Consider the following 26257-nt stretch of genomic DNA (forward strand, 5'->3'; position numbering starts at 1 on the left):
GCTTTAATGAGAGATTGGAGAGATGTACAGCATGGCCAGTGTAGAATCAAATGCCTTGTGGAGTCTGTTGTGCACTGTAAATTTTATTTTGCTTTACAAAACATTAATATTTATTAAAAATATGACATTTTAAAATATATAAGAAAGGTTACTTACGTTTGTACAGCAAGCTCAGTGTCAAATGTGAGGGTGATTCCAGTATTCACCAGAAACACATATAACTTCATGATGACTGCTCTATGATCCTCTGGTGCCCACTTTAAACTTTGCTGTGCTCATTTAGAAACTGTTAAATAAAAGAAGTATTTTTGTAAGTGTGGTAAAAACATAACTGTACTCCAAAACAGAACAATTGACAAAAGTGCACATCTTAAACACATTTTTTTAAGTATATCAATTACAATACATAGCACTGCTGAAAGAATGAATAAGCACATACATGAACACTAGTGGTATACGCATCGGTATATGTTTTTACAAAAATGTTGGCTGCAGGGTGCCATAGGAGCCACTGTGACCTGACCTCACACAGCATGAAAGCTGATCAACAGCAGGCAGGTGACAGGTAGAACGTGATCAGGTCACTGCCTTGCCGACCCGCAAGTACTGTTCCCTCAGAGTAGCAGAGCTGTGCAGGCAAGTGATGAGCCCAGGCATATTGGCCGCCTGAGTTTCCAGAGGATGGAAAGCTGCCATATATAACCTCTGCCCCTGGTTTACTAGGGGCTGCAGGGCACCACTGGCTTTGACAGCTTTCAGTTAAGATAGCTCAGACTTTTGTCCGAATGAGTCTGAGCTCATCCCCACGGTGCACTGCACTAATCCCCACTGGCCCTCCTCTCCAAACCACCCAAGGAACATTTATATGACATCATATGAAATAGACAATAGAGGAGGGTTGGTGGGGGCCAGAACAAAAAGATCAGCTGCAGTAGGTTTCCTGCACTGTGCTGCATCAGTAAACTATTTTTTGTGCTCTCCTGAGCCGCCTGTGGTATGTCTTCCTGAGCCCCCCCCCCTGTACCGTGAAATCCTTAAGTGTGCCCTCCTGAGCCCCCCTACACCATGCACTCCTGAAGAGTGCGTCCTTCTGAGCCCCCGCGAGGGGTGTCCTCCTGAGATCCCTGTGGTGTGCCCACCTGAGCCCCCTTGTACGGTTTTCTTCTGAGCCCCCCCTGTGGTGTGCCCTTCTGAGGCTCCCTTTTACCATGCCCTACTGAGCCCCGGGCCTTCTACTATGCCCTCTTGTGCCCCCATGATTCCTCCTGTAACATGTCCTCCTGACCCCAAAGTACCATGCTTCTTGACCTCCGAGTATTGTGCTCTTCTAACCTACTAGTATCATGCTCTCCTGACCTCCCCCTACACTGCCCAGCTCACTCCCTGTGCTTTGCCGTGCTGAAGCCCTGTTCTATGACCTGTTTTTTACTGTACAATGCCCTACCTACTACTGACCCCTGGGCACTGCCCTAGTTACTACTAACCTCTGTACACTGCCCTAGTTACTACTAACCTCTGTACACTGCCCTACCTACTTCTGTACACTGCCCTACCTACTACTAACCTCTGTACACTTGCCCTACCTACTACTGACCTCTGTACACTGCCCTACCTACTACTTACCTCTGTACACTGCCCTACCTACTACTGACCTCTGTACACTGCCCTACCTACTACTGACCTCTGTACACTGCCCTACCTACTACTGACCTCTGTACACTGCCCTACCTACTACCAACCCCTGGACACTGCCCTACATACTAATTACACTGGCCAGAACTCAGAGCAGACAGCCAGGCCTGGAGCTAGTTAACCAAGTCAGTCTGCAGTACTAGTTGTTCTGTCTTCATAATGGATTCCTGCATCAGACTTTTGGGGTGACCAATTACTCTCCAGACATAAACATTTTTAGAGCGAATGCAGAGTTTTTGCTGAAGCTAACTTTTAAGGTAGGCTAATGCCCTGTAAACACGAGCGGAATTTCTGTCGGAAAAAAGATGGATGGTTTTTACCGACGGAATTCCGCTCAAGCTTGGCTTGCATACACACGGTCACACAAAAGTTCTCTGAACTTTCGAGCGTTAAGAACGCAGTGACGTACAACACTACGATGTTCAATGCTTCCAAGCATGCATGTTTTTTTTCCCGTCGGAATTCCATACAGACAAACGGATTTTCCGATAGGATTTTTTTCCTTCTGAAAAATTGAGAACCTGCTCTCAAACTTTTGCTGGTGGAAATTCCAACAGCAAAAGTCTGTTGGCGCATACACATGGTCGGAATTTCCAATGGAAAGCTCACATCAGACTTTTGCTGGAGGAAATTCTGCTTGTGTGTATGGGGCATAAGTATATATTTTTACTGTCACATTTGTTTAATTAGATTTTCCTAAGATTTCTTCGTACTGTCTTTAATTTTTTTGGGGACTTGCTATTTAACGTCTCAAAAAAGAAAATAGGGGCGCCACAATTTGGCCTTTGTGTAGGACTTTATAGAAGTACTAGATTCCCTTTGATGAGAAGTAGAGGAAGCATTTTGGTATCCTATAGAACCCAATGTCTGGTGCTTTAGCTTACCACTTTTCTTTAGAGCATCGATTTATTGACCCTGTCACCAGACAATGCACAAGCCATAAACTTTTTTTTTTTTAACTTATTCACTTTGTCAACAAGAAATGAATCCTAATCCTGATGATGTGCTGGTGGTGTGCCCTTTGGTAATAAATATTAGCTTAAACTGACCTACCAGTAAACTCTAAATGTAGCCCTTGGGAAGGCACTTGACTTTTGAACTCTGCAGTATCTGTGACAGAATGCAGTTAATCTAGAGTGCATGCTCATCCCTATTTACTTAGTCATGCATTTTAGTTAAAAAGGTGAAGATAAAACAATGAGCAGGAATACCGATGTAAAAAAAAAGTTTTAGGCTACTTTTACACTTGCGTGCACGTGGACAGTAAAGCGCCGCTATTTTTAGTTGCGCTTTACTGTCGTTTTTGTGGTGCTATACGGAGTGAAAGATGAGGCTCTTTCAGGGTGCTTTGCAGGAGCTATTTTTAGTGCTATAGCACCTGCAAAGTGCCTCGGTGTGAAAGTAGCCTTAGTTTCATAATGGGTATAGTTTTTCACATTAAAGTAGGGTTAAACCTAAAAATAAAAAAAACACTCACAATAAAAAATAGAAAAATAAAAAATTCCCAATGGAGCAAACACAGGGAAAATAAAAAAAAACCCTAACCTAGAGGTCAAATGTATGAAGTAACCATGTCCTACAACTGACACTTTCCTTGAACTTTGACACCCATCCCCAAACAAACATCTATGACCCTCAAAAATTTCACTCGCCTACTCGCATTTTGCGAGTGGATTTTGAGGGCTGGCGAGGAAGGGCTGCCTGGGAAGCTGGGGGGTAAAGTACGCCGGTATGCAGGGGTTGTATGGGAGTCCTTCTCCCAGCGCTCGTGGAGGGGAAGAGAGGAGAGCGGGCGGCCGGATCATCAGAGCGCAGGGAACATCACTGGCGGCTTTCATTTCAATTGCCGTGTGTTCCCTGCACTCGCCGTCACACACAGCCCCGCCCCCTGGTCCCGGGACTTTGATTGACAGATCACCCGTCCAATCACAAGCGATGTGTATCAAAGTTCCCCCGGCCAGGGGGCGGGGGCTGCATGTGACGGCGAGTGGCGGGAACACACGGCAATTGAAATGAAAGCTGTGTTCCTCTGTGCGATCATTCACACGGTAATTAACTTCCTCTCCTCTGTTCCCTGCATGAAAGGCACATATAGACAGCATGGTGGGCACAGATTGGCAGTATAATGGGCACAGATTGGCAGCATAGTGGGAACAGATTGGCAGCATGATAGGCACAGATAGACAGCATAATGGGCCAGATAGACAGCATGATGGGCACAGATAGACAGCATGATGGGCACAGATAGACAGCATGATGGGCACAGATAGACAGCATAGTGGGCACAGATTAGCACCATAGTGGGTACAGATTGGCAGCATGAAGGACACAGGCAGCATGATAGGCACAGATAGGCTGCATCGGCAGACACGGGCAGGCTGCATTGGCGGACACGGGCAGGCTGCATTGGCGGACACAGATAGGCAGCATGGTGGGCACAGATTGGCAGCATGGTGGGCACAGATTGGCAGCATGATGGGCACAGGCAGCATGATGGGCACAGATAGGCAGAATAAAGGACACAGGCAGCATGATGGGCACAGATTGGCTGCATCGGCAGACACGGGCAGGCTGCATTGGTGGGCACAGATAAAGTTGTTAATATTTATTTTTAGAACTTAATTCTGCATAAAACATTTTAAGTGTCATTTCATGAGATAATTTATGAGGGCGTGTTTAGGGCGGGGCATGGTAGGGGTTGGGCAGGGCAACTGGTGGCGAGTAACCCTTGAGGCTTGGCTAGTAGCTTAGGACTTGAAATTTTGAGCCCTGATCTATGAGGTTTCACACAACACTCTATACTTGTCTTTCTGCACTTCTAATACAACTGCTAATGACTGTCATAGAGGAGATTACCTACCACAAGATACTAGACATGTAATGGGTCACAATGGCCCCAAATATCGCCTCTTCCCACAAAGTCCTGCTGGCTTCATAACAATGTTAGATGTGGTACAACTTTATCTCGCACGGTATTTGCGTAGTCACTTTTCAAAAGCGTTTTTTTTTTCCAAAAAAAACTGTTTCACGCATTAAAAAAATTAAAAAACAGTAAAGTTAGCCCAATTTTTTTGCATAATGTGAAAAGATGATGTTAAATCGAGAAAATAGATGCCCAACATGGCACGCTTTGAAATTGTGCACACTCGTGGAATGGCACCAAACTTTGGTACTCAAAAATCCCCGGGGATAGGGGCGCGTTACTTTTTTTTTTGTTTTGTTTATTTTACTTTTTTTTTATATATATTTTGACACTTTCTTTTTACTTTTTTTTTTTTAATTGATCACTTGTATTCCTATTACAAGGAATGTAAAACCCTTGTAATAGAAATAGTGTGCGACAGGTCCTCTTTACAGTGAGATCCGGGGTCCATAAGTCCCCACATCTCGCTTCTAGGCAGAAAAGCCTGAAAAAAAATCAAAAACAAACATGATCCTTGCTTCCCAACCGAGGTGACAGCATTTTTTCAGATGCAGGGGTCGGGCGTGACGTCATAACATCGCGCCCAGCCTCTTGAAAGATCAGAGACGTCCGGGGGCCATCTAGCCCACCGGATTCTCTATGGTCAACTTCTGGCATGCACCGATTATTTTTCCCTCTCACCGATCATAAGGGCAAGCTGGGAGACGCAGTGGAGGGCGGCAAGAGGGGGAGGACGTCCCCTCCCGTTGCCTGTAAGAACGATCAAGTGGCTGAACAGCCGCTATGATTGTTCTTGTGGTGAAGGGAATCGCCGGCTCTAAAAGAAAATATCTGGATGATGCCTGTAGCTGCATGTATCATTCAGATATCCCAACTCAAAGTCGATGACGGCGTTGGGCGGGAAGTGGTTAAAGTGAAACTGTGATAGCCTGTGGACATTCAGATATTTATTTTTTTATAAAGTGTATCTACAGCCAAAGTTTTTCTAGTTATTAAGAGAGAGGGCAAGGATTCAAATTCTCTGTTTCTTGGTTTTATACCAGTTATGCCTCAATCTACAATTTTTTTGTGGCTACTGTAAAAAACACTTATACTCTGTGCTAAAAAAAAAAAAAATTTTACATAAGGGAACATACAACACCAAGAATGGTGTCACACTCCTCCAAAATATTCTCTGAAAAATATATATATTCTTGCTGCAAGATGGAAGGGGGTGAGAACTTTAATTGCTGCAGGGCCTATCACCAACAAAGTCTCCAAAAAATAACCTCTTCAATGCAACTCCCTGGCACCTGTCCAGAATTGAAATACTAATGCCACATACACACAACCGTAATTCATGTCATGGAAAAAAAACAACATTTTTTACGACGCGATTCCTCTCAAGCCTGCCTTGCATAGACACGGTCGTGAAAAAAAATGCTCGAGCAAAGCGCGGTGACGTACAACAGCACTATAAAGGGGAAGTTTAATTCGAATGGCGCCACCCTTTGGGCTGCTTATGCTAATTTCCCCCTTCTCATAACTTTCTTCTGAGCATGCGTGTTTCCCCCCCCCCCCTCGTTAAAGCGTACACATGACCGTTTTTCACTTTGAGAAAAAAATAGAGCAGTTTCTGAATTTTTAACGCCCATTTTTTCTCGTAGAGAGTGTATACCCAGAGTATACACTCTCTACGAGAAAAATGGGCGTTAAAAATTTAGAACCTGCTCTATTTTTTATCGTCGTTTTTCACGTCGTGAAAAATGGTCGTACACACAACCGTTTTCACGACCAATTTAAACATTATAATTTTTCTCGTCATGAAAAACGGTCGTGTGTACGCGGCATAATACTATGGGTGGAATTGGTTGTTGATAAATGATTCATGAAACATACAGAGATGAAATTAGGCAGAATAGTTATGCCCCAAAATGTTTTTTTTAAATAAAAAGATTAGGAAATAAAACCTATAAATAGTTACAAAGTGCATTTTTCTAGCACACACTGCAGAGGGCAACATCCTAATTCAAGAAAAGTACATTTGTTAATCATTTGACTTTTCTTTCATAGAACAGTGTGGTCTTGGCATTCTCAGCAATACTCGGCTTTAATAAGCATGAAAGCAATTCTTCATAAGACTACTATTCTAATTTTAACTTTATTTTTTTTCATAGGCTTTCCCTATCACATGAACTTACTCAAGTGAATTAAAAGAAACCCGTCCGGAGAGAGACATGGAGCCTATAATCGCTCGCATCTCCTTTTGGAAATCTTAGTTTCTTATCTCAATATTTATCTATACCCATCAGGACTTTTGAATTTACTCACATTCCTGATCTGAATACTTTCTGGGGGTTAAAGGCTCAGAAAGTACTAAAGTATTAGTGACAACACTTAAATAAATCCACATTATACCAAAAAAAAAAAGAAGACTTTATATAGTTAAAACAAGCGTAATTTAATAAAAATGTTTTATGCCTTTTTTCTATTGTCCCTGTTCTCCATTGTAGAAGGTGTGTTTCAATTCAATTTCAATTGTTTTCAAATTCAATTGCCTGTACAGGAGTGGCAAGGCACAGCGTATTTACAAAAAATTTATATTTTATTGCCATTTTAATAGCATTTATGGGCATGTACAAAAATGAGGGTGGAACTCCGCTTTAAGTGGTTAACTATGATTTTTGTGTAATGCTAGAGAAAGTGGTGTAATATTTGCATTTTGGTATTTAGATTCTGTTATTTTTCAATCTGTGTTATTTATTCTATGTAGCATTTTAACAGGATGGTATGGTTTATTAGTGTACAGGCATACCCCACTTTAGCATATGTAACATAGCTCTCAAGCTAAAGCTGCAGCTGAGTAATCCGTGCACAGATAGTTCAGATTCCCTACTACTTGGAAACACACTCCCTGACCCCCCCACTACAGTCCCTGAACCCCCCCCCCCCCTCTACACCACCTGACCCTCCTCCCTCTACAGCCCGACCCTTCCCCCACTACAGACCCTGACCCTTCCCCCACTACAGACCCTAACCCCTCCCCCACTACAGCCCCTAACCCCCCTCCCTCTACAGCCCCTGACCCCTCCCCCTCTACAGCCCCTGACCCCTCCCTCACTACAGCCCCTGACCCCTCCCCCACTACAGCCCCTGACCCTTCCCGTACTACAGCCCCTGACCCCTCCCCCACTACAGCCCCTGACCCCTCCCCCACTACAGCCCCTGACCCCTCCCCCTCTACAGCCCCTGATCCTTCCCCCACTACAGCCCCTGACCCCTCCCCCACTACAGCCCCTGACCCCTCCCCCACTACAGCCCCTGACCCCTCTCCCACTACAGCACCTGACCCCTCCCCCACTACAGCCCCTGACCCCTCTCCCACTACAGCCCCTGACCCCTCCCCCACTACAGCCCCTGACCCCTCTCCCACTACAGCCCCTGACACCCCAGAAGTGAAAAAAGGTATTACTTCACTTTAAGTACATTTTCATTTTACATACATGCTCTGGTCCCATTGTGTGCTTAAAAGTGGGGTATGCCTGTATAGTATTAATTTGGTATTAAAAAGGAGAAGGCCAGCCTGAGCTTTTGAGGCTGGGCTTTTCCTAAGGGTCACAAGAGTGCAATCTGTTTTGCTCTCCTGTGACCTTTTTCAGCAGAGAGCTTACTGAAGTCCGCTCTCCGCTGACGTCACTGCCATCCATGGAGGCAGCGCCTCATCCTGACTTCTCAAGTCTGGATCTGCCAGCTGCCTTGACTGATGGCAGTCTCAGCGAGCCGCTCCTCCACAGCTCAGCGCTCCAATGAGAGTGGAGAAGCAGAGCAGGAGCGATGCTGACTCACAGTCAGCATCGCTCTGCTCAGGGAGGTGTGAGAACCAAGCCATCGGCGGTGTTCTGTGGCTCGGTTCTCAGTGCAGAGACGCCGGGGGGACAGCTAAAGCATCATCAGTCTGATGCTCCAACCACCGAGGTAAGCAAGTATGATTAGCAGAAAAACAAAACATTCTTCTCTTTTAAAGTGCTGTCAATAATTTTATTGTGTCTTTCTGTTTGTTATTGTGATTTTGTGTTGTCTTCATTGAATGTAACCATATCTTAATAACTTCCCTTTGGGATTAATAAAGTATTCTATATCTGAATCTGTATAAAAGGCCCCAAAATAATAAGAATGCAGCCATCATATCTAAAAACTGGTAAACAAAAAAAGTAGCTTAGCCCACCGCATTTAGTTCCATACAGAGAGGAGTGACATACCAGGCACTTTTGGGTATGGGCGAGCGTGTGACTCACTCCCCTGGTGAGTCACATTTGGCTGAGAAAAGAAATCCACAGTCCAGTGTAAACAAGTAGGCTTGAAGCTTACAAGTTCACTGTTCACCGACAGCAAAACAGCCAGGCAACTGGCATTTTAGAAGGAGATCAGCAATGCAACTTTGTAATCCTCCTATGACAGAGTTACTTCAAAGTGCAATCCAAATCCACAAGCACATACTTCAGATTGCTCCCCTCTTGCTCAGTTCAGGACTGAAGAAACACAGGGTACATTGCACCCCGGATCTTATACAGAGCCAAGGACTCACGCCCCACTCCTATGTAACAGTGCTATGTGTCTGAGTGGTCACCAGCGAATCCTCATAGGAGCAGGAAGGGGGGCCTTAGCCCATGCTGTATATGACTGGAAGTACTGGACAGGTCCTGTGGTTGGCGGAGGGAGGGGAAGCCGTGTATGTTCTGCGGGGAATAACAGCAGCCAACATTTGTAACAAGACAAAGAATGCTCCCAAGGGCTTCGAGGGAGCAAAGGAGATCAAACAAATGTATTGGGAGCATTCTTTGTCTTGTTATAAATAGTTTTGGGGTGAGCAGCACCTCCTTCCCCATGTATGTGGGTACCTTGAGAACATTTGTAAGCTAGGACTTGAGTCTTGCAGCATATACAGGTCCTTTCCCCAGATGCAGCAGGGTGATAGAAGGATGGGGGGTCTGTGCTGCCCTGGGAGGTGGAACCTCGTCTATACAATTCCCTTTAATGCAGCTGCATTTCCAGCCTTGGTTGTAAAGAAAAAAAATGGGAGGGAGGTGACAACAGTATATAAATTGTGAAACAAATGAAAAAGGACTGCAGACGTGGAGACATTGTGATCTGGCTGGCCCTAATAATGGAAGTGTCAGGTGAGATCCTGAGTGTTCCCAGACAAGCAATGTACAGAGCTCCAGGAAGAAGTGGTGTCAGTGTGAAGTACAATGCATGACAGGTGCTATAGACATGCTGAGCCCCCTGTGTGTTGTCCCCCATGTGTCCCCAGCACAGGTGTCCCCCAGGACTGGACAGGAAGCTGGATCCATACACACATCTGCCAGGGCCCTGAGTGTCCAGGCCGGGGGAGGAGTAGTCAGCTGGGAGCTGTGCTCCCTCTACACACCATTCACCACAAAGATCTTCTATCACTTGTCTATCCCACCTGCCCAGCAATGACCCCTCATACCCGGGCACAGTCCGGCTGTCAGTCAGGAAGGTTCCCCTTGTTATTGTTGTTGTTGCTGACGACTCAGCATCGCTCAGGCTGCTGGTTTCCGGTGTGATGTGAGAGGACGCATCCCTGGGATCCCTTTGGATGTGAACGCTCCTTGCTTGTCCCTGCATGCCACTGAGACGTGCAGACATCAGCTTTGCAGAACGCCAATCCATCGATTAGTGACCATATGGGTATTATGTGAGCAAACAGTATGGAAAGAATGACCGGTATACACCTTACAGCCTGATTGGATCATATCTGCCCAATCTTTTGTAGTATGAGGACAAACCTAAAGAATTCATTTCATATGTATCTGATAAAAACACAGCCGAGTACTGTCTGTGATACTTTTTATTATTCACACTAAAGCAATCCATTCCTGTACATTAACGCACCTGCTATGGTATGTATTAAAGAATATGTTACCCCCCAAAATGTCATATTCCTGATATATGTCAGCTGTACCATGTACTTGTATAAAAAAATATCCAATTCTCTTTGTATTACTTCCTTTGTGTGAAATGCTTTCTGATCCTGCCAGTTCTTCTGTTTTCCCATTAAAAACTGACCACACTAAGCATGCGAGCACATCCATCCCAGGGTGGTTAGTTTTCTGGCTGTGCTAGGTGCACAGCCTGTCTGTCCTCCAAAGGTCAGGGCTGACACACCTCCCTTGCACAGTCATTTACTGAGAAGACCAGCGTACTGCTGTTTCTCCTCCCCCAGATCTCTAAAAAATTGGGCTAACTTTACTGTTAAGTTTCTTTTTTATTCATTACAGTGTATTTTTATAAATTTTTTCAAAAATGTTGCATTTGAAAGACCGCTGTGCACACAGTGTGACATAAAACATTGCAACAAACACCATTTTTTTCCTCTAGGGTCTCTGCTAAAAAAAAAAATGTAATATAAATATAATGTTTGGGGTTCTAAGTAATTTTCTAGCAAACAATACTGGCCCGGATTCAGATACATTTTCGTATCTATCAGCGGGCGTAGCGTATCTCAGATACACTATGTTGCCGTAACTTAGGGCGCAAGTTCCGTATTCAGAAAGAACTTGCGCCCTAAGTTACGGCGGCGTAGTGTAAATGTGTCGGCGTAAGCCCGCTTAATTTAAATGTGGATGATGTGGGCGTGTTTTATTTAAAGCGGGGGTTCACCCTATTAATAAAAAATAAAATAAAAATTTCTTCTAGCATAAAATGAGGCATAGTAGCGCGAGCTACAGTATGCCTGTCTTTATTTTTTTAGTCCGGTACTCACAGTGTAATCGTAGAGACAAGATTCCGACCCCCCTCGGGGAATGGGCGTTCCTATGGAGAGGGAGCATGATTGACGGCCGGCTATGGCACGTCACGCTTCTCCGGAAATACCCGAAATAGGACTTGGCGCTTCACGGCGCCTGCGCATAGTCTGTGCGCAGGCGCCGTATAGCGCCGTGAAGAGCCGGAGACCTGTTCCGGCTGTCTTCGGGGAGCGTGACGTGCCAGAGCCCGCCGTCAATCACCTTCCCTCTCCATAGGAACGCCCATTCCCCGCGGGGAGTCGGAATCTTGTCTCTACGATTACACTGCGAGTACGGGACTAAAAAAATAAAGACAGGCATACTGTAGCTCGCGCTACTATGCCTCATTTTATGCTAAAAAGATGTTAATAAGGGTGAACCACCGCTTTAAATTACTTGTGACCCCACGTAATTGACGTTTCTTACAAACGGCGCATGCGCTGTCCGTGAACGTTTCCAAGTGCGCATGCTCCAAATGACGCCGCAAACTGTCAATGCTTTTGACGTGAACGTAACTAACGTAGAGCCCTATTCGCAAACGACGTAAAATACGACGCTGTTCGTTTGTTTCCGACGTCCATACCTAACATGACTTACCCCTGCTTTATGAGGGGTAACTTTACACTGGAAAAAGCCTTACGTAAACGACGTAAAAAAAAAATCGCCGGGCGGACGTACGTTTCTGAATCGGCGTATCTACCCAATTTACATATTCTACGCATAAATATACGGAAGCGCCACCTAGCGTCCAGCGTAAATATGCAGCCTAAAATACGACGGTGTAAGAGACTTACGCCGGCCGTATCTTAGTAAAATTCTGGCGTATCTTGCTTTCTGAATACAGAAAGAAGATACGCCGGCGCTTCCTAGAACTTACGCGGCGTATCAATAGATACGCTGACGTAAAGGCTATCTGAATCCGGGCCACTGATTTTAACTTGTAAGCAACATGTGTCAGAAAAAGGTTTAGTCCTTAAGTGGTTAAACCGACCTCATTTACGGACAGAAGTTCATTCCTTTGATCTGAAAGAACGAAATGTTATGTTTCTCTCGATCTCTGCCTAAGATGTTGTGACAACTGTCAGCTTGAGCAGAGAACTCTCTGCACTGAATCAAGGAAATTTTGTATTAAGATCATGAGGAGGGTAGAATCGCGATCTCAATTCTTTAATCATGCAGCTCTACTTTATAGGGTTAGATAGATTAGGCTTAGAATGTGTCAGAGAGTAGGATTAGTTAGTTAGGTTCTGATTGAAATTGCACTTTAACCCTTTCGCAGTCAGGTCCGTATGTTGTATATGGACCTGGCAGAGAGGGTTTCACACAGCCTAAAAAAAAAAAAAAAATTGTGGACTGTACTTGTTACAAGTATAAGAAGGTTGGTCAGATATAAATGTTATTAGGGTGAACCTCCGCTTTAAAGAGAACCTGTCACCTAAAAATCATTACATAAGGTATTTTGTGTCCTTTATGTGATGAAAAAAAAAAGTTAAGCAAAAAAATAGTTACTCCCAAGCACAGGATTTTTTTTTTGAGGCCTCCCCACCCCCACTTATAGGCTCGTACAAATATAAATGCACACGTTGGAGGCGCCTAGGCGTGAAAACGCCAATTGCGATTCACTTGTTACAAATTGTAACATGTCATACATATAATGTTTGGGGGTTTCCTGTAATCTTCAGGTCTAAAATTATTTTTTAAACATGTGTGCAAAAAAAATGCAAACATGGCTCTGGCAGCGAAAAGGTGAAGGCAGCCCATTCATTATGCACTACAATAGACAAAACTCAATGCATGGTATGTGAGTTGTGGAGGACTACTGTGCATCATTCATTGTGCTCTACCATACAGTGCATTGGAGTGCCATTCACAATGAATCATACTGCACACAGAGCAGGTAAAGTGCCATGCATTGTGGAAACATGTTAACAATGTTTTAGCATGTGTTGCAACAACATACAAGTATGACAAGGCCCTAAAGTCAAACACCAGTGAACGACAGATTGGTTATTTTAGGCTTGGGTTAGAACTCTGTCAGGTTTTTATGTTTGTTGGGAGGACTGCCCTGCACTTTCTGCTTTGGTGACACTTGTTATTAGGATAGGCCAAGATACAATGTATCCTCGCAAGGACATAACACAAGAACAAACTGGCACAGGCAGGGGCATTTCTAGGTGGCAAAAAGACCAGGGGCTTCAGACCGAAGTCCAAGGCCGGAAAGCCGGGGGGGGGGGGGGGGGATGGTGTATGTGATGTGAGCTTTTTTTTGGCTGGACCGTGACCTACCTGACCTACATACACTGACCGTAGTAACCTACATACACACACTGATCTACATACACTGACATTTACATACACTGTCTGACCTAGAGGAGGAGAGGAGAGCCGAGGAGCCTGGTGGGGAGGAGAGCAGAGGAGCCTGGAGGGGAGGGGGGGCGGGGAGGTAGCGCGGCGGCGGCATTGTAATTCCTGCATTCTGGAGCCTACATCGCCTATGATGGACGTCACATGTCCTGTGGTCCCGGAATTGGACCAGTGGGACGTCCATCATAAGCGTTTTGCGCAGGCTCCAGAAGGCGGGACCTGCTATGGATGGCACTCGCCCACATTCGGCGGCGCTCGGTATCAGATCGGTCCTGGCGCTCGCCGCTCACTCGAGGATATCAATGGAGACCGGCCAGCATGAGACTTGGGGCTTTTCAGGGTCACATTTGGGGCTCCAGCCACCCCCTCCCAACACCCCTGGGCACAGGTTTAGGCTAAATTTACACTTATGCGGGTGCAGTAATGCATGCGATTTACACCCACAGACAAAACATGCTGCACCAACACGCATCTAAAAATCCAGTACGTTTTCAGTGCAGCTGTGGTTTTGAAAGGGTGCTATGTAAACAAGGCAGGAACAAAAATCCATCTCTTCACCTAGTAAAAGCAGCACACATAGTAAAACACAGACACTGGCTATTGCCCCTGATGTTTAACCCCTTCCCAGCCAGTGTCATTAGTACAGTGACAGTGCATATTTTAACAATGATCACTGAATTGGTGTCACTGGTTCCCACAAAGTGTCCAAACGTGTCAGTTAGTGTCAGATTGTTCACCGCAATATCTCATTCCTGATATAAGTCACTGATCGCCGCGATTACTAGTATAAAAAAATTCCAGTATATATCCCATAGTTTGTAGACACTATAACGTTTGTGCAAACCAATCAATATATGCTTATTAGTATTTCTTTTTTTACCAAAAACACGTAGCCTCTCAGCTTGGAGCGGCACCACTAACAATAAATACCCTCATTTCCTAGACAAAAAAGGACATTTTAGGGCCCGTTTACACCATTGTACTGCCCCACCACGCATTTTACGTGCATTGCTGTGTCTTTCTGAACCCCCCTAAACACCTTGCCATAGAATGTACATTGCAGCGCACCACAACGCACAGTAACACACTATCATGTGCATTGTAATGTGCTGCATTCTACGTTTAGAAATTAAATGCTTTTTTTTTTCTCTGCCAGGATGGCAAGGCATTTCTCCAAAGTCACTTTGGGATACATCACCGCCAATTCCTATTATCCTTCCAGCCATTGAAAATGTCCTCATGAAATACATTGGGGTCAGCGTGTGTGGACTGGTCCCTGCTGTTTTAACAAATGAGAGTTTCCTCAGTTCTGTCACATGGAACATGTAATAAGCTGAAAGCTTCCATCTGTTCTCACCCTGAATCTCCACAATGACTTCACAGTTACCAACACTGCTTCGTCGTAAGTGACCATTATTAAAGAAAAACTATAGGCAAAAAATATATTATTGTCAATGTGCAGTGTAAAAAAAGTTTAATGAGGTGTACGGCACTTTAATCGTCATTTCTCTCTTTCTTTACACTTTCATTGAGGCCAGATAGCACTGCTCCTGCTATAATTCCAGCACTGTGACTATGGGAGCTGCAGCTCTCATACATGAAAGACACGAATCTGTTTACATCTGCCACTCCATAGAGGTGAATGGAGAGAGTGAATTGATCGAACCGATCGTGTGAAAGGGGCCTAAGGCTGCTTTCACACTGATGCGCTGCAGTTTACCCTCATCGGGGGTGCAGAGCAGGGCACCTGTGCCTTTCCTGCGGGCTAGCTGCACTTTGGCATAGGATTCTATGATATCCTTTCTGAAAGTTTACCAAACCCGCAGATAATAACAGAAGTGTACCCGCAGGTGCACCGCACTGCACCTGCAGATCAGTTTGGAAGCAGCCAAGTAACCACTGAAGAACAGATATGCTCATCTATACACTGTGATCTTATAACAAACTATTCAGGTATCGCTGGCTGTTGCTGCCCCAGGCAGAGTACATTTGGTATCACTCCGCCTATGACAGAAGCCAGCGCTATACAAGAAACATCGGCTTATGTGGCTCTGCTCCGTGGCCGCTTGCTTCATTCACAACACTGATACTCTGGGATGGTGGGTCAACCCGCGGTCTGGGCATGCCACACTGTATTTGCACAGCGGTCTTTCAAACGCAATTTTTGGGGAAAAATACACTTTAAAGCGGAGTTCCACCCAATGGAACTTCTGCTTTTCTGGTCCCCCCCCCCCCCCTCCGGTGTCACATTTGACACCTTTCAGGGGAGGTGGAAGCAGATAAGTGTCTAATACAGGTATTTGCTCCCATCTCCGGGCAGAGATATGCGCGGATATCTACGCCACGTCCGGCGCTCCTCCGTTTCTCCCCTAACACCCCCCCCCTGCTGTTTCCTGGGAGAGACACACAGGTCCCAGAAGACAGCAAAGACCATTCAGATCGTGCAGCATGACTCGCTTATGCGCGGTAGGGAACCAGGAAGTGAAGCCGCAAGGCTTCACTTCCTGATTCCCTTACCGAAGATGGCGGCGGCAGAACCCGAGAGCCGAGGGACAGATCGGCTTTGGGTGCCGACATTGCGGATGCCCTGGAAAGGTAAGTGTCCATATTTTAAAAGTCAGCAGCTGCAGTATTTGTAGCTGCTGACTTTAAAAAAAAAAAAAATTCAGCAGAACTCTGCTTTAATAAATACAAAATAAAATTAAAAAGTAAACAGTAAAGTTAGCCCAATTTTTTGTATAATGTGAAAGATCATGTTACGGCGCGAGAATCGTGATTTTCATTCTAAGCAAAAAAAATAACGTTAGACTTGTTTTCCAAGAGTTCTTCAGGACAGCACCAGAGAGAGTGGCTCCTCCCACTTTGTAACAGGAAACACCACTTCCACCAAAGTTTAATAGGAGGCTTCTCCCCACAGCTCATCAGATGTAGCAGAGTGTAACGGTCACCACCGTTTATGATCTCCCATTCCATCAACCACGACAGCTTATCCGACAATCTACAATCCAGCAGACACGACTATCCATTCCATTTCCCAGAATGAACGAGACACGCACAGCTCTGTTCTCTGGTTTCAAAATGTATGAACGCTTTTAATGGTATCTTAGCTTTTCTTACAAAGAACTCTCCACCCACACATCACACAATGGGGCTTCAATCACATTCTTTTAGACAATGACATTCAGTTGAGTTAATTATCCCCCAGACGTCCCGTCTCCGCATTAGAGGGCTAATTACTACAGCTTGACAAGTCACTATCCACATATAAAACAGTATTAGCATACATAATGAGACGTCTTAGGAGCCAGGCTGACTTAACACCTAAAAGCTAGACATCTGACCTTTATGGACTGAATTAGCATCTCACAATGGAATGTCTAGGAGCAGCCCCAATTAACACCTCAAAAGCATGTGTCCTCACATTGAATGAAAACACTCCACTGACCTGGTGGGATCAGAATAACCACTTGTAATATCTCAAGATATCCTGCAACATGAATTATCAGTAATGTCCCATCTCATGTAATTTATAATTAATATTTCCCAGTCACCCTATGCCCAAAAGGGGCACAGGATGACCCTAGACCCAAGAGTCATTAGTGACGCTGGCACAGGAGTACCCCTCATCCTTCAAAAGTCTCTGGGTGTCATGGGTCATTCCGTTACACAGAGTACCTCAGGCCCAAGCTGGAACAGATAATCACAATATGGTTAATCACCGCATAAAACAACAAGGGCGGGTCATTGCTGTCCTGAAAGACTCTTGGAAAACAAGTTACCGGTAGGTCGAACTTGAATTTTCCCTAAACATCTTTTAGGACAGCACCTTAGAGGATAAACAAGACTTACCAAGAAGGGCGGTACAACAGTCTCCAGGACCTTTCTGCCAAATGCCTGATCATCTGCTGACAGAAGATCCAGTTTGTAATGATGGACAAACGTTCGGTAACTTGACCACGTAGCCTCCTTACAAATTTAATATGGGGTGGCACCAGCTTTTTTTGCTCATGTAGTGGCCAGAGCTCTGGTAGAGTGTGCTTGAATTCCCAGGGGGGAGACAACCCCTTCTGGGAGTAAGCTTACAAAATAGCTGATTTTAGCCATCTAGCAATTGACCCCTTTGATGCCTGGCAGCCCTTTTTGTTGCCAGAAAAAAACAAAACAAAAAGTCCGAAGACCTAAAGTCCCTTGTTACTTCCAGGTAATGCAACAGAGATCTTCTCGCATCCAAGTTGTGAAATAGACTCTCCTTTTTCCCTGAAGGGTTTGAACAAAAGATTGGCAGGATAATCTCCTGCGACCGGTTATGAATTGACACTACTTTTGGCAAAAACCCCAGACCTGTATTTAGTATAATCCTATCTAGGTAAACTGACAAAAAAGGTCATCTTACTAATAGAGTGTGCAGTTCACCGATTCTTCTTGCGGATGTAATCGCAACTAAAAACACCATCTATCTGTGAGTTAGATCTCTTAACGAAATTGTTTGCAATGGTTCAAATACCGGTAGTTCCTTTGTGAAGGGTTGCAAAACTACTGACAGATGCCACCTAGAAAAATGTTTAGTAGGAGCTGGTCTTGCAACCAAAGATACTGAAGAAATTGGTCTCTCTAGGTATACTCCTAGGGCCGCCACTTGCACCTTAAGAGTGCTAATTGCAAGACCTTTGTCTGTGCCACTTTGTAGGAATTCCAAAACTGACATAATGTCTTCCAAGGTTTGGTTTCTCGAATGACACCAAGTATTTGTAGACCCTCCAAACTTTAGCATAAACACAGTGCCTTGCGAAAGTATTCGGCCCCCTTGAACTTTGCAACCTTTTGCCACATTTCAGGCTTCAAACATAAAGATATAAAATTGTAATTTTTTTTGAAGAATCAACAAGTGGGACACAATCATGAAGTGGAACGAAATTTATTGGATATTTCAAACTTTTTTAACAAATTTTGGCGTGCAAAATTATTCAGCCCCTTTACTTTCAGTGCAGCAAACTCTCTCCAGAAGTTTAGTGAGGATCTCTGAATGATCCAATGTTGACCTAAATGACTAATGATGATAAATAGAATCCACCTGTGTGTAATCAAGTCTCCGTATAAATGCACCTGCACTGTGATAGTCTCAGAGGTCCGTTTAAAGCGCAGAGAGCATCATGAAGAACAAGGAACACACCAGGCAGGTCCGAGATACTGTTGGGGAGAAGTTTAAAGCCGGATTTGGATACAAAAAGATTTCCCAAGCTTTAAACATCCCAAGGAGCACTGTGCAAGCGATAATATTGAAATGGAAGGAGTATCAGACCACTGCAAATCTACAAAGACATGGCCGTCAGCTCATACAAGAAGAAGACTGATCAGAGATGCAGCCAAGAGGCCCATGATCACTCTGGATGAACTGCAGAGATCTACAGCTGAGGTGGGAGACTCTGTCCATAGGACAACAGTCAGTCGTATACTGCACAAATCTGTCCTTTATGGAAGAGTGGCAAGAAGAAAGACATTTCTTAAAGATATCCATAAAAAGTGTTGTTTAAAGTTTGCCACAAGCCACCTGGGAGACACACCAAACATGTGGAAGAAGGTGCTCTGGTCAGATGAAACCAAAATCAAACTTTTTGGCAACAATGCAAAACGTTATGTTTGGCGTAAAAGCAACAAAGCTCATCACCCTGAACACACCATCCCCACTGTGAAACATGGTGGTGGCAGCATCATGGTTTGGGCCTGCTTTTCTTCAGCAGGGACAGGGAAGATGGTTAAAATTGATGGGAAGATGGATGGAGCCAAATACAGGACCATTCTGGAAGAAAACCTGATGGAGTCTGCAAAAGACCTGAGGACCTGGGACGGAGATTTGTCTTCCAACAAGACAATGATCCAAAACATGAAGCAAAATCTACAATGGAATGGTTCACAAATAAACATATCCAGGTGTTAGAATGGCCAAGTCAAAGTCCAGACCTGAATCCAATCGAGAATCTGTGGAAAGAACTGAAAACTGCTGTTCACAAACGCTCTCCATCCAACCTCACGGAGCTCGAGCGGTTTTGCAAGGAGGAATGGGCAAAAATTTCAGTCTCTCGATGTGCAAAACTGATAGAGACATACCCCAAGCGACTTACAGCTGTAATCGCAGCAAAAGGTGGCGCTACAAAGTATTAACTTAAGGGGGCTGAAAAATTTTGCACGCCCAATTTTTCAGTTTTTTATTTGTTAAAAAAGTTTGAAATAAACAATAAATTTTGTTCCACTTCATGATTGTGTCCCACTTGTTGTTGATTCTTCCAAAAAAATTACAGTTTTATATCTTTATGTTTGAAGCCTGAAATGTGGCAAAAGGTTGCAAAGTTCAAGGGGGCTGAATACTTTCGCAAGGCACTGTAGCTCTAGTCACTTTTTTCCTACTAGAGAGTAATGTGGCCGGTATCCGGCAAGAGATTGTACCATGGAGCAGGCGCACAGTGGTCACCAACGCGGCCTGCCGCCAGCTAAGAGCTTTGATCCATGGAGCAGTACATGCCCTCCCCAAGCTAGAGAGGGAGAAGAAGCCTACACATCAGCCACCTCCGGATGCGGTGTGGGAGGGAAAGACTCTCTACGAGGCAAAAAAATGTACAGTGGAGCAGGTAGCCTGGCCTCTCAGGACAGCCCCCCGGAGACCCTGACTCTCACTAGGGGTTCCCTTGCCAGAGGAAACACAAAAACTGAGGAGCTGTGGGGAGAAGTCTCCTTTTAAATGTTGGTGGAAGTGGTGTTTCCTGTTGCAAAGTGGGAGGAGCCAATCTCTTAGGTGCTATCCTGAAAGACCTTTATAGAAAATTGTGATTCTCATTTTAGACAGAATCGTGCAGCTATACTACATCCCGATTCCATCTCTTCCCTAGGTAAGCGACGCACACTCACCCCGCTATTCACATGACGTAAAAGAAAACCAGATTCTCTAGACCAGGCCACCTTCTTCCATTGCTTTAAAATCGAGTTCTTACGTTCACATGCCCATTGCATGTGCTTTTGGCTGTGGTCATGGGTCAGCATAGGCACCCTGACCGGTCTGTGGCTATGCATCCCCTTGGACAACGTTTATTTGCTGCCGATATATCCCATGACTTTCAGATGTCATTGTAGTGAGATAAGTCAATATTTTTCCCTTTACAGCCTTGTGCGCACTGCACGTTTTTACAGCTGCTGTTTTTTGGCTTCAGGCGTTTTTTTTTTTTTTCTGCAGCCAGTAAACTCCCCAGCATATTATCCTATGTGTCCATGCACACAGGCTGTTATCATTTTTTTTGGCACAGGCGTTTTCTGGTTGGAAAAAAAACCCAGAGTGGGATTTAACCTGTTGTGTGTCATAAAGTAAAAACTGATCAGTGTATATTTTAAACAAGGTAGACAAGAAAGCTTAGATGATATCTAGAAAGGAGGCTGAAAACCTGACTGATATACACTTTGTGACAGGAAGTCAGGTAAATCTGTGGGTGTTGTCACAAACGGGACATACATTTCTGCCTTGCTTAGACAATACACTAATCATTATTAGGCGTCGGCTGCGAGAAATAGCCAGGAAAGGTTGGAGGGCCGTTGGAAGACTCCAGCTGTTCAGAGTGAGGCAATTAAGGCCTCTATAAGTAGTCCAAAGGATTACCACTGAATTGCTGCATCATTCCTAAGGCTTTGTGAGTAGGAGAGCAGCGTACTGAAAGTCTTCTGAGGAGGTGAGGAGAGGAGTGATTTTTCTGTGTGATAAAAATCAAAAGACTATTGTTTTGTGCTGTACGACCAGCACTGTCTGCCCAGCGCTAGGCTGAGTCAGACTCCATAGATAGGTTCCTGTCTGGAAGGTAGACGCCCAGAGTGGCTAGGGTTTATTTTATGTTTGATTTTGTTTATGCTGTTTGGATGCTTGCAATTGTTTTCCAGCAAGATGGAAAAATAAACCAAAAACTTTGTTTTCAACCGTCTTCGACTGCCAGTCTGTATAAATTCAGTGTGTGGTGAACCCATCCAAGGGGTCACACACCCCGCTACCAAGCTGACCCCTTACAACTTCAACAATCCCCCATAATGTACAGTATCCTCCAGACAGCGATATGCACCGGGCCGGTTTCAGCAGTACCATTAACCTGGGGCCAATCTTTTGAAATCAACTCCTAATACCTCAGCCAGAGGTTGCCAAGGCTTTCTTCAGCTACTAGCTGATTGACCTCTCCTGTTGGTACCTACCTAATTCTGTGTCCAGTGCCCCTTGGCAAAGCCAGCAACATAAAACCATTGATCTTTTTAGTTGTCTGTAAGGGTGGCATTTTTATCACTAAAGTATGGTACATTCTGACCACCAAGGTACATTCTTCCCTGTGACCACCAACATAGGGGACCTTTTTTTCCCACTGGCAACCAATGTAAGGAAAATTCTTCCTACTGATCACCAACCTAAGGAGTATTCTACCCACTAACCACCAATATAAAGAGAATTCTTCCCACTGACCACCAACGTAAAGAGAATTCTTCCCACTGACCACCAAATTAGGGGCATTCTTTCCCCCGACCCCCAATGTAAGCAATCTTCCCACTGGTGGCCACCAATGTAAGAGACATGGTTCCCTCTTATCACCAATGTAAGGGACATTCTTCCCTCCTGGCCACCAAGTAAGCAGAATTATTCCCACTGACCACCAATGTAAATGACAAAACACAAGTCAGAACCTCAGACTGACCAGTTTTCTGATGCCATGTGAATATAACATTGGGGAGGTTGTATAGGAAGTCATTACTGCATTTCATGTTGGAAGATCCTACCTCAGTGAATTCACAGCCACGAGTGGTAAGGACCAACCACCACTGTACTTCATGGAGGAACTTCCACTGAAATGCATTGGGACATTAGAACTTTGACAATTCAGGCTGTTTCCAGCAGTCAAAATTCTGAGCTGTAATTACCACCTTACAGGTGGTTAATGCAATAAACATGCGTTTAAACCAAGTATTTATCATCTATTCAATCCCACATGGACACAGGAATAGAAAAACAAGCAATAGGATAGTAATAGACATTCTTTCCTCTGACCACCAACGTAAGGGATATTCTTCCTTCTGCCACCAAAGTAGGGAACATGCTTCCCTCTGACTACCAAAGTAGGGAACATGCTTCCCACTGACTACCAAAGTAGGGAACATGCTTCCCTCTGACTACCAAAGTAGGGAACATGCTTCCCTTTGACTACCAAAGTAGGGAACATGCTTCCCTCTGACCACCAAAGTAGGGAACATGCTTCCCTCTGACCACCAAAGTAGGGAACATGCTTCCCTCTGACCACCAAAGTAGGGAACATGCTTCCCACTGACCACCAAAGTAGGGAACATGCTTCCCACTGACTACCAAAGTAGGGAACATGCTTCCCTCTGACAAAAGTAGGTACGTGCCGTTACTTCAGTGCCAGCGTTTTATTTTCCCCTAGGGTTTACAACCACTTTAAAGCGGGAGTTCACCCAAAAATGAACTATCAGCAGTATGCTGGTCTTTTTATTGTTATTTTGGTACTTATCGTTTTAGCAGTATTTCTTCTATTGCTCCGAGCGGGGAATCCTTTGGGGAATGGGCGTTCCCGAAGGCAAGCAAGTTGATTGACGGCCTTCGATAGCGCGTCACGGCTTCCGAAAACAGCCGAGGTGACACTTGGCTGTTTACGGCGCCTGCCGTGTAGAGCTGACTGCGCAGGTGCCGTAAATTGCCGAGTGTCACTCGTGTGGGTTTTCGGAAGCCGTGACGCGCTATCGAAGGCTGTCAATCAACTTGCTTGTCTTCAGGAACACCTATACCAGGAAGTAATCCCCGCTCTGCGCCATAGAAGAAATACTGCTAAAACGATAAATACCAAAAAAAAAAAGACCAGCATACTGCAGATGTCAGCAGTATGCTGGATCTAACTGCAGAAAGTTGATTTTTGGGTGAACTCCCGCTTTAATGTTATAAACACAAGTTGAAACCAAGAACCAAGTGAATTGGGCTGTGATGGGGGAACTCTGATGTGATGGGAAAGGGACTCTGGTGTGATGGGCTCTGTGATGTGATGGGGGAGGACCTCTGATGTGATGGGGTTTGTGGTGTGATGGAGAAGCTGTGATATGGGGGGGGGGGGCTCTGATGTGATGGGGGAGAACCTCTGATGTGATGGGGGAGGCCCTCTGATGTGATGGGGAGGCCCTCTGATGTGATGGGGAGGCCCTCTGATGTGATGGGGGAGGACCTCTGATGTGATGGGGGAGGACCTCTGATGTGATGGGGGAGGACCTCTGATGTGATGGGGGAGGACCTCTGATGTTTATGTGATGGGGAGGACCTCTGATGTGATGGGGGAGGACCTCTGATAGGTGAAGGGGAAGCTGTGATATGGGGGGGGGGGGGCGCTGATGTGACGGGGGAGGACCTCTGATGTGACAGGGGAGGACCTCTGATGTGATGGGGAGGACCTCTGATGTGATGGGGAGGACCTCTGATGTGATGGGTTCTTTGGTGTGATAGGGGAACTCTGATGGGTGAAGGGGAAGCTGTGATATGGGGGGGGGGGGGCTGATGTGACGGGGGGAGGACCTCTGATGTGACGGGGGAGGACCTCTGATGTGACGGGGGAGGACCTCTGATGTGATGGGTTCTGTGGTGTGATAGGGGAACTCTGATGGGTGAAGGGGAAGCTGTGATATGGGGGGGGGGGCTGATGTGATGGGGGAGGACCTCTGATGTGACGGGTTCTGTGATGTGATGGGGAAACTCTGATGTGAATTGGGCTGTGATGCGATGGGGGAAACTCTGATGTGAATTAGGCTGTGATGGGTTCTGTGATTAGATGGGGGAACTCTTATGTCAATTGGGCTGTGATGTGATGGGGGAGAACCTCTGATGTGATGGGGGGGGGGGCTCTGATCTGATGGGTTCTGTGATATGATGGGGAAGGACTTCTGATGTGATGGTTTTGTGATGTGATGGGGGAACTCTGATGTGAATTGGACTGTGATGTGATGGTGGAGAACCTCTGATGTGATGGTGGAGAACCTCTGATGTGATGGAGGACAACCTCTGATGTGATGGAGGACAACCTCTGATGTGATGGAGGACAACCTCTGATGTGATGGAGGACAACCTCTGATGTGATGGAGGACAACCTCTGATGTGATGGAGGACAACCTCTGATGTGATGGAGGACAACCTCTGATGTGATGGAGGACAACCTCTGATGTGATGGCGGAGAACCTCTGATGTGATGGAGGACAACCTCTGATGTGATGGCGGACAACCTCTGATGTGATGGGGGAGGACCTCTGATGTAATGGGTTCTGTGATGTGATGGGGAAACTCTGATGTGAATTGGGCTGTGATGTGATGGGGGAACTCTGATGTGAATTTGGCTAAGATGGGGGAGGACCTCTGATGTGACGGGTTCTGTGGTGTGATGGGGGAAATCTGATGTAAATTGGGCTGTGATGGGGGAACTCTGATGTGAAGGGAGAGAACCTCTGATGTGATGGGGGGGGGGGAGAGGGGCTCTGATGTGATGGGTTCTGTGATGTGATGGGAGACCTTTGATATGAATTGGGCTGTGGTGTGATGGGAGACCTTTGATATGAATTGGGCTGTGGTGTGGGAACTCTGATGTGATGTTTATGTCATCATGGTGGTTGTGTACATTGCCCCAGGCTCAGGTTTCCTATTGTAACATTTCCATGTTTACACCGAGGTGACAGCGAAGAGGTGGAGGACCCCTGTCTTCTATTGCTTCCTATCAGCAGTCAGCAATGTACAGAGCTCTGGCAGTGGTATGGTGTCAGTGTGTGAACACAGGGCACAATGCACTGCCAGGGAGGAGTCTGGGGACTGTCCCCCATGTGTCCCCAGCACAGGTGTCCCCCAGGACTGGACAGGAAGCTGGATCCATACACACATCTGCCAGGGCCCTGAGTGTCCAGGCCGGGGGAGTAGTCAGCTGGGAGCTGTGCTCCCTCTACACACCATTCACCACAAAGATCTTCTATCACTTGTCTATCCCACCTGCCCAGCAATGACCCCTCATACCCGGGCACAGTCCGGCTGTCAGTCAGGAAGGTTCCCCTTGTTATTGTTGTCGCTGACGACTCAGCATCGCTCAGGCTGCTGGTTTCCGGTGTGACGTGAGAGGACGCATCCCCGGGATCCCTGTAGACGTGCACGCTCGGTGCCGCTTCCTGTCAGGGAGCTGTAGTGTATAGAAGAGGCTCAGTCACTGTGCTCTGCTCAGGAATAAAATTCTAACAAACTGGAATTATAAACTTCTCTCATGAAAAGCCAACCATAGTATCATTTCCTTATTAAAGTGAATCCAATGGTCAATATATACCTTTCTAGCACTCATTTCCCTTCCTGGTGCATATAATGGCAGCTTAGAATTCCCTCCCATTTCTTGCTGCCTATTTCGTTCTTAAAGTATGGCTGGCTATTAACGAATACAATTCCATAGCTCAGGCGATA

General features: G+C 45.5%; 1 protein-coding gene across 4 annotated transcripts in view; it reads right to left on the reverse strand.

The window, feature by feature from the left end:
- Nucleotides 1-25944, reverse strand: part of RB1CC1 (RB1 inducible coiled-coil 1) — a 234092-nt gene extending 208148 nt beyond the window's left edge. For 2 of the 4 annotated variants that reach the window (XM_040354196.1, XM_040354193.1), the window contains exons 1-2: nucleotides 10086-10196; nucleotides 157-286 (exon numbers count right to left, since the gene is read on the reverse strand). In XM_040354196.1, the coding sequence (XP_040210130.1) occupies nucleotides 157-227 (71 nt within the window). In that variant the 5' untranslated portion in view covers nucleotides 228-286; nucleotides 10086-10196. Of the gene's footprint in view, nucleotides 1-156; nucleotides 287-10061; nucleotides 10197-25825 lie in introns of those variants that run through there. The other 2 variants (XM_040354194.1, XM_040354195.1) reach the window with 2 other exon arrangements.
- Between the last annotated feature and the right edge of the window lie 313 nt (nucleotides 25945-26257).

The sequence above is a fragment of the Rana temporaria genome, chromosome 5 (genome assembly GCF_905171775.1).
Source record: "Rana temporaria chromosome 5, aRanTem1.1, whole genome shotgun sequence".
NCBI lineage: Eukaryota > Metazoa > Chordata > Amphibia > Anura > Ranidae > Rana > Rana temporaria.